General features: G+C 46.0%; 1 protein-coding gene across 7 annotated transcripts in view; it reads left to right on the forward strand.

Moving 5' to 3' along the window:
• LOC110501067 (cadherin EGF LAG seven-pass G-type receptor 1) overlaps positions 1-17205 on the forward strand; it is a 112949-nt gene that overhangs the window by 68901 nt on the left and 26843 nt on the right. For all 7 annotated transcript variants that reach the window (XM_036957692.2, XM_036957695.2, XM_036957693.2 and 4 more), the window contains one exon: positions 15018-15175. In XM_036957692.2, coding sequence (XP_036813587.2) covers positions 15018-15175 — 158 coding nt within the window. The remainder of the gene's footprint in view (positions 1-15017; positions 15176-17205) is intronic.

Raw genomic sequence — 17205 nt, forward strand, 5'->3', positions numbered from 1 at the left:
TAAAGATGGCTACATTAAAGGGATTGTGTGAAGGATTAATACGTGGGTTTCCAAACCTCTCCAGCTGTATTGGTTCCAGCACGGTGTATGCATAACACCAGGACATGATGAGCTAAGCGTAGTGTGTGTGTCTACTTGTGAGTTACAGTAGTAGAAAACCCCCGATGTTTAGACAGTGAGTCATAAATCTGCCAGTCTCCACCTGCATTCATGACTGCCTCTTCCTCCCATCCCCCTCTCCCTCCCTCCATCCCTCTTTTACTTTCCCTATCTCCCGGTCTCTGTTTCTCAATCTCTCCCTCTGTCTCTTTATGTCTATCACACACTCCCTTGTTCTCTCCATACCTCCCTCCCTCTGTGTTCTAATCCAGGGGCGTTCAACCGGGGATCCATGGTACTGCAGGGGGGCCGCGGAAATTATTGGGACAGTTACATTTTTTATATGTTTTTATGAATATCGCAAGCAACAACAGATTACATTAATGTTGAATTTCATACCTACAGTAGAAAAAAAGGATAGTACCTTTCCAACTTTATTTCTGGGGGGGGGGGGGGTGGCCCTATCCCTCACCCTCTGATCCAACAGGTCCCAGACATGCTCAATGGGATTGAGATCCGGGCTCTTCGCTGGTCATGGCAGAACACTGACATTCCTGTCTTGCAGGAAGTCACACACAGAACGAGCAGAATGGCTGGTGGCATTGTCATGCTGGAGGGTCTTGTCAGGATGAGCTTGCAGGAAGGGTACCACATGAGGGAGGAGGATGTCTTCGCTGTAATGCACAGCGTTGAGATTGCCTGCCATGACAACAAGCTCAGTCCGATGATGTTGTGACACACCGCCCCAGACCATGACGGACCCTCTACCTACAAATCAATCCCGCTCCAGAGTACAGGCCTCGGTGTAACTCTCATTTCTTCGATGATAAACGCAAATCATTTATCATCACCCCTGGTGAGACAAAACCGTGACTCGCCCTTGAAGAGCACTTTTTGCCAGTCCTGTCTGGTCCAGCGACGGTGGGTTTGTGCCCATAGGCAACGTTGTTGCCAGTGATGTCTGGTGAGGACCTGCCTTACAACAGGCCTACAAGCCCTGAGTCCAGCCTCTCTCGGCTTATTGCGGACAGTCTGAACACTGATGGAGGGATTGGGCGTTCCTGGTGTAACTCGGGCAGTTGTTGTTGCCATCCTGTACCTGTGTGATGTTCGGATGTACCGATCCTGTGCAGGTGTTGTTACACGTGGTCTGCCACTGTGAGGATGATCAGCTGTTCGTCCTGTCTCCCTGTAGCGCTGTCTTAGGAGTCTCACAGTGCGGACATTGCAATTTATTGCCCTTGCCACATCTACAGTCCTCATGCCTAAGGCACGTTCACGCAGATGGGCAGGGACCCTGGGCATCTTTATTTTGGTGTTTTTCAGAGTCAGTAGAAAGGACTCTTTAGTGTCCTACGTTTTCATAACTGTGACCTTAATTCCCTACCGTCTGTAAGCTGTTAGTGTCTTAACGACCTTTCCACAGGTGCATGTTCATTCGTTGTCTGTGGTTCATTGAACAAGCATGGGAAACAATGTTTAAACCCTTTACAATGAAGATCTGTGAACTTGTTTTTACGAATTATCTTTGAAAGACAGGGTCCTGAGAAAGGGACGCTTATGTTGCCGGTTTGCCTGAGTCGGGGTCCCTGTGCAAGAAATTGTTGAAGACCCCTGTTGTAATTCCTGTGTCCTATTCCAGACCAATTGCTGTTTGCCAGAGAGCCAGAGATTCCACGCAGCTCATGTAGCATAACTCAATGATAGAGAGAGAGGAGGGAGAACGTGGTCAGGAGAAAGAGAACTTGTGAGGGTGCCAAGAAGGGATTTATTATTAGTGCTGTAAACACCTGTCTCCTGTCTCTGTCTTTTACCCCCCTCTCTCTCTCTCTGTCCCTTTCCTCCCTTACTCACTCTGTCCATTTCTCTTACTCATAAGCCGTGTTAATGTGTAACAGCATTCACTGCCAGACATTCTTATGGGTGTTTGATGCTTTCAATACTCCTAGGCTTGTATAAAACATGTATAACAGTAACCTGTCACACCAATAGTGGGGAGTTTCTAGTAAGTAAGTAATTTCACAGATATTCCAACTAGCTTTAAATTTCAATATCCGCTCACGGGATTCCTATGATAGAGGCTCCATATTTGAAGGTTTCCTATTCCTCAGCATATCATTTGTCCGGCTCAAGATATTCAGAGGACAATGCTGCTGTCCATCTGGCATCGCCCAGAGAAAGAGCAGAACACTGATATATGTGTGTGTGTTATAGAGAAGGCATCGGGGTAACATATAGGGTTGCCTCATGTCCTGTGGGAGAGAGAGCAGCATTGTTACCCATTGTATATCCTCAGGGTGTGTGTGTGTGTGTGTGTGTGTGTGTGTGTGTGTGTGTGTGTGTGTGTGTGTGTGTGTGTGTGTGTGTGTGTGTGTGTGTGTGTGTGTGTGTGTGTGTGTGTGTGTGTGTGTGTGTGTGGGTGGGTGGGTGGGTGGGTGGGTGGGTGGGTGGGTGGGTGCGCATGCATGCGTGTATGAATAATTGACAGCTCTAGGTTTACAGTGCCAGAGGATAGGTGAGGTAATGGTCAAAGAACACATGGGGACGTACACGGACACCCAACCCCACACAAGACAGGCACACATACACACCAGACCAAACACACGCATACACACACCATGCATGCACAGACACACATACACACATTGAACATTTGCATTTCCCCTCCCTCCGTAGGAACACACAAAGCAAAGGATGGCAGGAGATACAGCTGTTCAAAAAAATTCTGGAGGTTGGAATGCGAGAGAGACAGAGAAAGAGAGGGCAAGAGGTTGGCGATTGCATTTCCTCGGTGAAACCCAAGTCAAATCTCCCGACTTCCTTCCTTATGAAAATACCCCCGCTCACCCTTTCCTCTCCTCCGCTAGTAACTTCCTACAGCGTGGGCCTGACTCACACACTTACTTACTTGAGGTAGTCCATCGTATGCGATGATGACTTCCACTACTGCTTGTGGGTTTGCTGATGACTGTATAATCCGATGCGGGATGCACACGATCTGCCACAGACAGAGCACACAAAGGCCTGTCCCGTTGATGCTGGTGCAGGCGTGGTCGTATGCCTTCTCTGTCGATCCTCTGGTATCCGGACGGCATGGCCGAGCCATCTAAGCTGGTGGTGTCTGACGGATGCCTCAATGCTCCTGCAGTTGGTTCTCTGAAGATTCTCTGCGTGTGGAACACGGTCCTGCCAGGTCACTTTCAAAATGCATTGTAGGCATTTTATGTGAAAGGACTCCAGTTGTTTTACGTGTCGGCTGTAGACTGTCAATGTTTCACGTCCATAAAGGAGTGTATATACACACTGCCACTTTGGTGTGTAGGTTCAGGTTGTTGAAACCCCTCTTCCTTAGCCGTCCAAAGGAGGATGAGGCCTGTTTGACCCGATTCTGGATATCCTGGTCGATGTTGCGGTCGTCTGAGAGGATGCTTCCAGGATATTTAAAGTGTGGCACAATGGCAAGTGAGGAGTCGGAGATGGAGAACGCGGGTATTTCAGGCAGAGGATCAGATGACCACTGACATAGGACCTCTGTTTTTGGGATGTTAACAGACAGCCCGATGCTGCTGTATTCCCTCAACAGCTGCTGTGAGGGTGGCTTGTAAAAAAGCTTCTGGGGTACTTGCCACAGGAACGCGATCATCGGCGTTACGTGTTCAGATTAGAGCTTTGTGGGGGCTTGGAGTGTTGAAGAGGTTCCCGTCCAATCTGATGTCCAGGGTTTCCCCGTTGTCTTTGTGCGGGAGTGTTGTGACACAGCGGAGGAAGACTGATTCGCACGCGCACACACACACTCTCGACACCACACGCACCCTCCCACTCCACGGCCCTAACACTGCCTTGCGACTCAAAATGTACTCCTGGAAAGAGGCCAGTCATGACATTAGCAGTATTACAAGTCCTCATAAAGTGGCTCGATTTTTTTCTCACCTCTTTTTGTTTGTAATCTGATACATCCACCACTGACCTTAACCTCACTCCCGGGTAGTAAAGTTGTCATGTGTGTGTCAGACAAGAGGTCTAAGGATGAAAATATAATGTTAGTTAGTCACTGTTCAGTCCTAGGGGCTGTTTGGGGGTAGTTACCGCAGTGTTTTCTATGTTGTCAGCTCTGTCAGTAATCTTACACCCTACATACCGTGCTGCAGGGCACACTGAGTGGTAAAACATTTTTTGAAACTTTCGTAAACTAACACTCACACTTGACTTTTCCCCTCTACTACCACTGACTTTGCTGAAAGCTACTTTGAGGGAAATGTACTTACTATGACTGACGTATGTGGTTGTCCCACCTAGTTATCTTAAGATCAATGCACTAACTGTAAGTCGCAATGGATAAGATCGTCTGCTAATTGACGTGAGGCCATAACATGGAGTGTTATGCCTGTACTGACTTGTGTTAGAGCTGAAAACAAGTACACAGAGCGAGAGTTAGTTGGTTCACACACTCAAAGAGGTGGTGTGAAGAGAGAGTGTGTGTGTACGCATGCGTTTGTGCTTTTGTGCGTGCGTTTGTGCGTGCGTCTGTCTGTCTGTGTGGGTTACTTGTTGCTTGTGTTCTCTGACCTTCTCCTCTTTGTCAGTCGCCGTATGGATCAAGTGTGTTGCTATGGCACCAGCTAGGCTATCGTCCCCAGAGACGAGCTAGGAGATGAACGGCAGAATTGTCAACACCCCAGAGAGAGAGAGAGAAAGAAAGAGGGGGAGAAAGAGAGAAAGAAATGGGGTAAACTGGAGACTCCCAGGGGGCCCTGTCTGTGAGCCAAGTCCACTTTTAGTCGGGGGATCAGAAACTCTGTTGAAACTGAAACTGTATAGGGCCTAGGCCTTGATTTCTGCTGAAAACTCTGTTGTAACTCGATACATTTCTCCCATACATACAGATCTAACTGTCGGTATGCTGAATAACAGTCAGTGTCACTGAAAGCCCCATTCCATATAAAGGGCAACATTATTTCACACAGGACTTAGTCAAATGTCTACTATATGTATGTCTTGGAGCTGTATTGGGGAAGTCCCTTTCCTCTGTGTGTGTGTGGGGGTGTGGGTGTGTGTGTGTGTGCCTGTGCGTGTGCGTGGGAGACACTTGTGACCAGCTGATAGCTGGGTGAATGGTAATGTTTCAAATCAAATAAAATTTTATTTGTCACGTGCGCCGAATACAACAGGTGTAGACCAGACAGCGAAATGTTTGCTTACAATCCCTTAACCAGCAATGCAGTTTTAAGAAAAATATGTGTTAAGTTAAAAATAAATAAGTAAAAAAAATAAGAAAAAAATGTAACAAATAATTAAAGAGCAGCAGTAAAATAACAATAGCGAGGCTACATACAGTCAATGTGCCGTTTAGTCCAATGTGCCGTTTAGTCCAGGTAATTGAGGTAATATGTACATGTAGGTAGAGTTAAAGTGTCTATGCATAGATAATAAACAGAGATTAGCAGCAGCGTAAAAGGGGGGGGGGAGTAGCCATTTGATTAGCTGTTCAGGAGTCTTATGGCATGGGGGTAAAAGATGTTGAAAGGCCTTTTTGGAGAGGGAACAGTCTATGACTAGAGTGGCTGGAGTCTTTGACAATTTTTATGGCCTTCCTCTGACACCGCCTGGTATAGAGGTCCTGGATGGCAGGAAGCTTGGCCCCAGTGATGTCCTGTGCCGTACGCACTACCCTCTGTAGTGCCTTGCGGTTGGAGGCCGAGCAGTTGCCCCTGCGCATATGTCAATACGTCAGACACATATCGGACCCCTATCCTGGGATTTCAGTGTGTGTGAGTGTGAAGTGAGTTTCGAGCACAGACTGCTGCAGACCCTACACTGTTCGGTGTGGACCCCCATATACCACATCTGGACCTGCATCTGTTCCTCTCCATCTTTCTTTCTTTCTTTCTCCCCTCTCTTGGTTTGTCTCTCTCTTTCTCTCTTTTTTCTCTAGATTAGAACAGACCATGCAATTACACACTCTAGTGATAAAGCACCTGCATTCCCAGCCCTGCATGGCTGAGGACATAGGGGAACACGAAGGTGAGACTGACTACATATCCTCCACTCTGTGTGGTTTTACTAACTACTAGCTTCTGTTGAAGAAAGTCTGTCACCACCACTCACATTTGCTCACTCAACAACGTGGTTCAGAAGTGAAGAACCATCACAGGCATTTAAAGGGGCAATCTGCTTTTGAAATTGGTTACATTTCTCCAGCCTCAACCCTCAGCTATTTACCAAATCAGTGACAGTTTGTTTTACTCACTGCTTTAGCACACTCTGCTAACCCTGATGTCATTGCCGTGTCAGAATCCTGGCTTAGGAAGGCCACCAAAAATTTGGAGATTTCCATACCCAACTATAACATTTTCCGTCAAGATAGAACTGCCAAAGGGGGAAGAGTTGCAGTCTACTGCAGAGATAGCCTGCAAAGTAATGTCATACTTTCCAGGTCCATACCCATACAGTTCGAACTACTAATTTTAAAAATTACTCTCCCCAGAAATAAGTCTCTCACTGTTGCCGCCTGCTACCGACCCCCCTCAGCTCCCAGCTGTGCCCTGGACACCATTTGTGAATTGATCACCCCCCATCTAGCTTCAGAGTTTGTTCTGTTAGGTGACCTAAACTAGGATATGCTTAACACCCCGGCAGTCCTACAATCTAAGCTAGATGCCCTCAATCTCACACAAATCATCAAGGAACCCACCAGGTACAACCCTAAATCTGTAAACAAGGGCACCCTCATAAACTGGCCCTCCAGATACACCTCCGCTGTCTTCAACCAGGATCTCAGCGATCACTGCCTCATTGCCTGCATCCGCTACGGATCCGCAGTCAAACGACCACCCCTCATCACTGTCAAACGCTCCCTAAAACACTTCTGCGAGCAGGCCTTTCTAATCGACCTGGCCCGGGTATCCTGGAAGGATATTGACCTCACCCCGTCAGTTGAGGATGCCTGGTCATTCTTTAAAAGTAACTTCCTCACCATTTTAGATAAGCATGCTCCGTTCAAAAATGCAGAACTAAGAACAGATACAGCCCTTGGTTCACTCCAGACCTGACTGCCCTCGACCAGCACAAAAACATCCTGTGGCGGACTGCAATAGCATCGAATAGTCCCCGCGATATGCAACTGTTCAGGGAAGTCAGGAACCAATACACACAGTCAGTCAGGAAAGCCAAGGCCAGCTTCTTCAGGCAGAAATTTGCATCCTGTAGCTCTAACTCCAAAAAGTTCTGGGACACTGTAAAGTCCATGGAGAACAAGAGCACCTCCTCTCACTGCACTGAGGCTAGGTAACACGGTCACCACCGATAAATCCATGATTATCGAAAACTTCAACAAGCATTTCTCAACGGCTGGCCATGCCTTCCTCCTGGCTACTCCAACCTCTGCCAACAGCTCCCCCCCCCCCCCCCCCCACGCAGCTACTCGCCCAAGCCTCTCCAGGTTCTCCTTTACCCAAATCCAGATAGCAGATGTTCTGAAAGAGCTGCAAAACCTTGACCCTTACAAATCAGCTGGGCTTGACAATCTGGACCCTCTATTTCGGAAACTATCCGCCGCCATTGTCGCAACCCCTATAACTAGCCTGTTCAACCTCTCTTTCATATCGTCTGAGATCCCCAAGGATTGGAAAGCTGCCGCAGTCATCCCCCTCTTCAAAGGGGGAGACACCCTGGACCCAAACTGTTACAGACCTATATCCATCCTGCCCTGCCTATCTAAGGTCTTCAAAAGGCAAGTCAACAAACTGGTCACTGACCATCTCGAATCCCACCGTACCTTCTCCGCTGTGCAATCTGGTTTCCGAGCCGGTCACGGGTGCACCTCAGCCACGCTCAAGGTACTAAACGATATCATAACCGCCATCGATAAAAGACAGTACTCTGCAGCCGTCTTCATTGACCTGGCCAAGGCTTTCGACTCTGTCAATATTCTTATCGGCAGACTCAGTAGCCTCGGTTTTTCTAATGACTGCCTTGCCTGGTTCACCAACTACTTTGCAGACAGAGTTCAGTGTGTCAAATCGGAGGGCATGTTGTCCAGTCCTCTGGCAGTCTCTATGGGGGTGCCACAGGGTTAAATTCTCGGGCCGACTCTTTTCTCTGTATATATCAATGATGTTGCTCTTGCTGCGGGCAATTCCCTGATCCACCTCTACGCAGACGACACCATTCTGTATACTTCCGGCCCTTCCTTGGACACTGTGCTATCTAACCTCCAAACGAGCTTCAACGCCATACAACACTCCTTACGTGGCCTCCAACTGCTCTTAAACGCTAGTAAAACCAAATGCATGCTTTTCAACCGTCCGCCAAACTTACCCTAGTAAAACTGACTATCCTACCGATCCTCGACTTCGGCGATGTCATCTACAAAACAGCTTCCAATACTCTACTCAGCAAACTGGATGTAGTTTATCACAGTGCCATCCGTTTTGTTACGAAAGCACCTTATACCACCCACCACTGCGACCTGTATGCTCTAGTCGGCTGGCCCTCGCTACATATTCGTCGCCAGACCCACTGGCTCCAGGTCATCTACAAGTCATGCTAGGTAAAGCTCCGCCTTATCTCAGTTCACTGGTCACGATGGCAACACCCACCCGTAGCACGCGCTCCAGCAGGTGTATCTCACTGATCATCTCTAAAGCCAACACCTCATTTGGCCTGCTTTCGTTCCAGTTCTCTGCTGCTGTGACTGGAACGAATTGCAAAAATCGCTGAAGTTGGAGACTTTTATCTCCCTCACCAACTTCAAACATCTGCTATCTGAGCAGCTAACCGATCACTGCAGCTGTACATAGTCTATCGGTAAATAGCCCACCCAAGTTACCTACCTCATTCCCATACTGTTTATATTTATTTACTTTTCTGCTCTTTTGCACACCAGTATCTCTACCTCTACCTGTACATGACCATCTGATCATTTATCACTCCAAAATCTGCAATTGTAATTATTCGCCTACCTCCTCATGCCTTTTGCACACAATGTATATAGACTCTCTTTTTTTTATATTTTTTCTACTGTGTTATTGACTTGTTAATTGTTTACTCCATGTGTAACTCTGTGTTGTCTGTTCACACTGCTATGCTTTATCTTGGCCAGGTCGCAGTTGTAAATGAGAACTTGTTCTCAACTAGCCTACCTGGTGAAATAAAGGTTAAATAAAAAAAATTATAATAAATAAACGGGGTGACAGCTTTGTTATTGTTTCAACAGCTGATTGCCCCTTTAAGGGTACAAGACAGGAAAGAGGGATGTCTGTGGTTACCATGAGATCCCAGGGGGCACCCAGGTACAGGTCCTGGGGAAGAATGGCACTGTGCCAGAGACGGAGGTGTGTTCTCATTATAAATCGCATACCTGCATAATGTATATCACCTGCTGCAATACATATATCACCTGATTTCACCATACATGTACTGTATATTATAAACCGGGTAGTTTGAGTCTTGGATGCTGATTGGCTGAAAGCCGTGGTATATTAGACATTATAAACTGGGTGGTTTGAGCCCTGAATACGGATTGGCTGAAAGCCGTGGTTTATCACGGATATGACATAACATAACTTTTTACTGTTCTAATTACATTGGTAACCAGTTTATAATAGCAATAAGGCACCTTGGGGGTTTGTAGTACAGTATATGACCAATTTATCACGGCTAATGGCTGTATCTGCGTTGCGTCGAGCAAAGAACAGCCCTTAGTTGTGGTATATTGGCCATATATCACACCTCCTCTGTCCTATCAGACCGTATACCACGGGTATGACAAAACATTTATTTTTACTTCTCTTTTCACATTGGTAACCAGATTATAATAGCAATAAGGCACCTCAGGGTCTGTGGTACATGGCCAATATACTTCACGCCCGTATGCCTTATTGCTTAAATATACCACGGTATGCAGGGTTTGTTCTGGAATAAAAAGGGGCTTAGGTGGTGGGTGTAGCAAGGGGGTGTGGCAATGGGCGTGCTCGGCCCGTCGCCGAGGCTGAATTTTAGAAGTGCTTTCATTATAAAACATTTGTTTATAAAAAACATTTTTACACTGTTTGGACCCACCCAAGAATTTCAATGCCAGAAAAATCCCTGGTATGATGCAAAATTACTTATTTACTGCTCTAATTATGTTGGTAACCAGTTTATAATAGCAATAAGGAACCTTTGGGGTTTGTGGTATATGGCTAATATACCATGGCTAAGGGCTGTATCCAGGCACTCCGCATTGCGTTGTGCATAAGAACAACAGTTAGCCGTGGTATATTGGCCATATACCACACCTCCTCGGGCCTTATTGCTTAATTATATAACGTCCTGAGTAGGGCTGTGCTGGTCATGAAATGTTATCAGCCGGCGATTGTCAAGCAAATAACTGCTGGTTTCACAGTAAATTACCCTTTAATTAACATAAACACATTTAGCATCTCCTGGCTTCCACGCATAGCCTACAAGCCACTGATGCAGACCTTTGCAACATCTACATTTTAAAAAGTCTAATAAATCCATGTAATATAGCCTACACCTTCACAATAAATGTATGATTTATTTTAGACATGTCTAAAGAAGCATGATATGAAGAAAATGTAGTCTATTTCAGAAGAACAGAATAGCATACTCTTGAGTTGTCCTTATGTTAGGTCCTGATCTGGCTGTGCCATATGGCTGTCGGCTACACTAGTGCATTTAGCAGACAAGATTTGCTTAGAATTCTACTCTGTGTTGAGCGGTTAACAAAGAAGCAGATTCTCCTATATGCTTCATTTAGAATGATTTATTCAACTTTAGCTTGGATTAAAACGTTGGGCTATATGTTTTGATGCGACTCTAATAATGATTTGAAAAAAGTCTCATGAAAGGCATGAGCTCTGCTTTGTTTCTTGTGCAGGCTGCAACTTTTGATAATATTCTCACCGGGCCTCGAATTTCCTGTGGCATCCATCCGCCTTGTGTGGCCTAAATGCCCTCATACAAAATAATCCATGCCTTTTTTTTTTGCAAATTTTTGCAAATTTATAAAAAACTGAAATATCACATTTACATAGGTATTCAGACCCTTTATTCAGTACTTTGTCGACGAGTCTGTAATCGCTGCCAAAAGGGGCAGCGATTACAGACTTGAGTCTTCGGTATAACGCAACAAGCTTGGCACACCTGTATTTGGGGAGTTTCTCCTCTCAAGCTTTGTCAGGTTGGATGGGGAGTGTCGCTGCACAGGTATTTTCAGGTCTCTCCAGAGATGTTCGATCGGATTCCGGGCTCTGGCTGGGTCAATCAAGGACATTCAGAGACTTGACCCAAAGCCACTCTTACGTTGTCTTGGCTGTTTGCTTAGGGTCGTTGTCCTGTTGGAAGGTGAACCTTTTCCCCAGCCTGAGGTCCTGAGCACTGTGGAGCAGGTTTTCATCAAGGCTTTCTCTGTACTTTGCTCTGTTCATCTTTCCCTTGATCTTGACTAGCCTCCCAGTCCCTGCCGCTGAAAAATATCACCACAGCATGATGCTGCCACCACCATGCTTCACCGTAGGGATGGTATTGGCTCGGTGATGAGCAGTGCCTGGTTTCCTCCAGACGTGACACTTTGCATTCAGATCAAAGAGTTCAGTCTTGGTTTCATCAGACCAGATCATCTTGTTTCACATGGTCCAAGAGTCCTTTAGGCGCAAACTCCAAGCGGGCTGTCATGTGCCTTTTACTGAGGAGAGGCTTCTGTCTGGCCACTATCATAAAGGCCTGATTGATGGAATGCTGCAGAGAGGGTTATCCTTCTGGAAGGTTCTCACATCTCCACATAGGAACTCAGGAGCTCTGTCAAAGTGACTATTGGGTTTTAGGTCACCTCCCTGACCAAGGCCCTTCTCCCCCGATTGCTCAGTTTGGCCGGGCGGCCAGGTCTAGGAAGAGTCTTGGTGGTTCCAAACTTTTTGCTCTGACATGCACTGTCAATTGTGGGACCTTGTATAGACAGGTGTGTGCCTTTCCAAATCATGTCCAATCAATTGAATTTACCACAGGTGAACTCCAGTGAAGTTGTAGAAACATCTCAAGGATGATCAATGGAAACCGGATGCACCTGAGCTCAATTATGTATTTGTGTTTCTGTTCTAAAGGTAACTGTAAAGAGGATATTATATTGTACCTTCCCTAACACAGCCCTCCCTGTCCCCCTGGGCATAAACACACACACACACACACTCAACTCTTTTCCAGTCCACTGCCGCTGAGTGTGTGTTGCCGCCAATGCATAAAGAGAGGCCTGGTGTCCCAAGCCAAGTATAGAGTGGGGTTTCATTGAGTGTGCATGTGTGTGTGTGTGCATGCCTCACTGTTAATGGGCCTCTCTGCGTGCCAATGGAGTGGCTTCACCCCTCGTCTCATTAATCATACAGTGTCACTAGGCTGACACTGTTCCCTATGTAGTGCACTGCACTACCTTTGACCAGAGCCCTACATTGCTGTTAAATAGGGTGCCATTTGGAACATAACCAGAGAGTGTGAGAGTGTCTGCTTAGGAGGCCAGTACTGTATACCGTTGACACTTCACCCTGAGAGCCATTGATCTGCTGGCCTGGCCTGTCATTAGGGAGCTGGCTACAACATTTACCACTAGACCTCTATGGTCATTCAGCAGACACTTCACCTACACACAGCTAAGAGGGTAATGTTCATTATCCACTCTGAGAACTGCCCCTCCTTTCTCTCATTCACTTACACTGATTCATTTAGCACAGATCTTCCTTGATGTTGAAGCATGGAGGATTGACAGGCATGTAACTCGGCCTCGTGCTATTTTTCCAGGCAACTGTTTCTTATCGAATATTGATCTTTTCTCATGGTTATGTGGCAAGGCGAGGAAGTCATTATTTTCTTGTGTTTGGCAGTAAGTGTGTGTGTGTGTGTGTGTGTGTGTGTGTGTGTGTGTGTGTGCTTGCTTGCATTCGTGGGTTCACGTGAATATGTGCACATTTGTCAGTAATGGTGCCACTACTTTCCCTCTCTCTGCTCTCTGATAAAGAGATTAGACAGAGAGCCGTGGTGCTTAGCTCTCTATTCAAGCTCTTATAGTAAATCAAACCGTTAGAGAGTTCTAGTGGTGCCTTCGGAGCGTAGCCAGCCAGCTCCCAGTGCAGCTCTTAAATCAGGCCTGGCCAGCCAGAGTTATGACACTCTACAGGTCGACCCAGTGTGAGTGCAGACCAGGGCATTGTGCGGTACTGAGCTGTACGTGGTACCAAGAGAAGTTGGCTCGACCTCAAGAAACGCCGCCGGCTCGGCTCGCTACCTCTACTTAAAAAGTTCAAAGCATTCGCGCTCTATACTTCCTACCTCTCTCTCTCTCATTTTCTATCTCTCGCTCTCTCTCTCCCTCTATGAGCCAGAGAATATCTAGGGGTTTCAATAGAGGTTACACTGCAAAGAACAGTAACCTAAAATGACTTACATCCTCAGACCAGTCCTGTGCGAACGACCTTTTTATTAAGCTTTTGTACTTTGTAAACGTCCAGACACAGTTGGTGGTGTGTTGTCTGAGAGCTATCCCACAATGGCCTGCTCCAGCTTCTGCTGCTGGACCACACCTGCCTGCCTTTCAACAGCCCATCCTCCCCATTGTCACACTTCCACAGGAAAGGGATCAAATACCCTCACTGCTAGACACACACTGTCCCTGTTAAACCCTGTGTGTGTGTGTGTGTGTGTGTGTGTGTGTGTGTGTGTGTGTGTGTGTGTGTGTGTGTGTGTGTGTGTGTGTGTGTGTGTGTGTGTGTGTGTGTGTGTGAGAGAGAGAAACGGGGACAGATAAAGAGAGTGTAATGTAGGGAGAGAGTGTAACGAGGTCAGAAGCGCACTGTTGTTTAGGTAGGTCTTTATATGGAAAATGTGAAAGTCTTTTGAAGGTGGAGAGGCGTGGAGAGTGGTGGAAAGGGGTGGGGCTAAAGGAGTGGTAGTGATAGTGCTGCTAAAGGATATTGTGTCCTGGCAACTGTGCCACCCTGGGACTGCTCTGACCCAAAATGGAGCTCGCTCTCTGTTTCTCTGTCTCGCTCACAACTTTCTCTTGTTTTTCTCTCATTTTCTTTTCTCTTTCCACTTCTTTCTAACTATAGTCTCCCTCTCTATTTCTGTATATCTTTCCTCCCACAGCCTGTCTGCCCTGCCATACACTGTCCTATTACTTTAATGTTATTTGTCAGTGGTAAACACTCTGCCGGCCCCTCTGTCACTTTTTCTTCCTCTCGCGTTCTCCCCTTCTCATTCTCTTCCTCTCTTCTAGCCCAATCTTGAAGCACCCAGGATTAAAACCCTTCCTATCTTCTGTAAACTCTGTGGTCTTCTGCATTGTGATCTGTAGTTAGTTATTGTAGGGGCAAGTTCTTTACTGTTCATCTGAGTTGGGGTCTGTACGGGAGTTATTGTACGGGTAGACTATTTACCTCTTTACTGTTTTCCAGGGAGACAGAGAGACAGATAATCAACTAATCTGTGGTCTCAGGCCAGGCTGTGGAGTAAATACACTGTGAGACAATACTGGTCTTTCCACACAAGCCCACTGCTTGCCTATTGTTAGAGGAAATATATTCCTGCAAATGAACGTTCAGCCTGAGCTTTGACACTGTGTTTAAAACCAATGAGTTGGATCAGATTTTCTAAACGGATCTTCATTTCTCTCAGATTAACATTCATAGGCCAGAGCCCTTGATCAGGATAATTGCTCTCATCAGTGTCCGTTATGACCAAATTAACCTAATAGCTTTTTACTGTTTAAGTTTCATGCAATCTTTAGAATGCAAACTGTTTTCAAACAGTAAAGAATGAGTAAAAACTGATTTTCAAACGAGGGCAACTTCTTCATTCCTCCATTATTGATGTTAGTTGTTTTTACCATTCCTGTAATAATCATCAGACCTATGACCTCTGTGTTCCAGCCCAACATTGGTCGACTGGGGATCCCCCATGGACCCTCAGGTGAGAAGGTGGCTGTGGTTGCTGTGGACGATTGTGACATTGCCATGGCAGTTCGTTTTGGCAACCAGATCGGCAATTACTCCTGTGCTGCACAGGGAACCCAAACAGGACAGAAAAAGTGAGTGTCTCTCTGTTTCTCTCTCTCTGTTTTTTGTTCACTCGCTCCCTCCTCTCTCTCTCTCTCTCTCTTTATTCTCTCTCCCTCTCTTCTCTCTCTCTGTCCCTCCCCCTCTGTCTTCAGGTTCATTCCACTACCTTCAGTGAGGCTAATATGTGTTAGGCTAATAGGAGTCAGTGTTGTAAGTGCAGGACTGATGTTCAGTCACCTTCATTACACCACATTACCTTGCCTTTCTCTCTCTTAATCTCTCAGGATTGACATGCTCTCAATTGTCAGACGAATATCTCAGACATGGCCTCTTACACAGCCTAACATGGCTTAACCTTTACTTAATCTTTCAGACGTTTACCACTGCAACTAATTGTTTCTGTATCCGAACCCAAGATCCTTTTCAAATTAGGGATGTTAGGCAAGGCAGCGAGCTAGAACACATTTAGGAAAAGAAGAAAAACACATCAAAGCAACGGGGTAATGAGGCTGCATTCTTTTAGAACCGGTCGCTCCACTATGGTAGGCTCAGAGCTGTTCTACAGTAAAGTACGTGGCTCCGTTTGACTCTGAGGCCGACACCCAAGGCTTTTAGGTTAGGTCTTTGACGAAAAGGAGTGAAAGTTACGACGCACCCACACAGTATCTATCTGTTTACCTATTTGTCGTTTCAGACCTCACCCTAGCTGCTTCTCCTGAAGTGAGAGGCAACAATCGCTACAAAGGACCGGCCCAAAATTAGCATGCATTGTGTGACACTCGTTCGACACGTACTTTGTGGCATTTTTAGACCATATGACATTGGCCTTTTGCCGTTTTCAAATTGATCATACAGTGCCTTGCGAAAGTATTCGGCCCCCTTGAACTTTGCGACCTTTTGCCACATTTCAGGCTTCAAACATAAAGATATAAAACTGTATTTTTTTGTGAAGAATCAACAACAAGTGGGACACAATCATGAAGTGGAACGACATTTATTGGATATTTCAAACTTTTTTAACAAATTAAAAACTGAAAAATTGGGAGTGCAAAATTATTCAGCCCCTTTACTTTCAGTGCAGCAAACTCTCTCCAGAAGTTCAGTGAGGATCTCTGAATGATCCAATGTTGACCTAAATGACTAATGATGATAAATACAATCCACCTGTGTGTAATCAAGTCTCCGTATAAATGCACCTGCACTGTGATAGTCTCAGAGGTCCGTTAAAAGCGCAGAGAGCATCATGAAGAACAAGGAACACACCAGGCAGGTCCGAGATACTGTTGTGAAGAAGTGTAATGCCGGATTTGGATACAAAAAGATTTCCCAAGCTTTAAACATCCCAAGGAGCACTGTGCAAGCGATAATATTGAAATGGAAGGAGTATCAGACCACTGCAAATCTACCAAGACCTGGCCGTCCCTCTAAACGTTCAGCTCATACAAGGAGAAGACTGATCAGAGATGCAGCCAAGAGGCCCATGATCACTCTGGATGAACTGCAGAGATCTACAGCTGAGGTGGGAGACTCTGTCCATAGGACAACAATCAGTCGTATATTGCACAAATCTGGCCTTTATGGAAGAGTGGCAAGAAGAAAGCCATTTCTTAAAGATATCCATAAAAAGTGTTGTTTAAAGTTTGCCACAAGCCACCTGGGAGACACACCAAACATGTGGAAGAAGGTGCTCTGGTCAGATGAAACCAAAATTGAACTTTTTGGCAACAATGCAAAACGTTATGTTTGGCGTAAAAGCAACACAGCTGAACACACCATCCCCACTGTCAAACATGGTGGTGGCAGCATCATGGTTTGGGCCTGCTTTTCTTCAGCAGGGACAGGAAAATGGTTAAAATTGATGGGAAGATGGATGGAGCCAAATACAGGACCATTCTGGAAGAAAACCTGATGGAGTCTGCAAAAGACCTGAGACTGGGATGGAGATTTGTCTTCCAACAAGACAATGATCCAAAACATAAAGCAAAATCTACAATGGAATGGTTCAAAAATAAACATATCCAGGTGTTAGAATGGCCAAGTCAAAGTCCAGACCTGAATC

Source organism: Oncorhynchus mykiss, chromosome 21 (assembly GCF_057628025.1).
Source record: "Oncorhynchus mykiss isolate SJ-2025 chromosome 21, ASM5762802v1, whole genome shotgun sequence".
Taxonomy (NCBI): domain Eukaryota; kingdom Metazoa; phylum Chordata; class Actinopteri; order Salmoniformes; family Salmonidae; genus Oncorhynchus; species Oncorhynchus mykiss.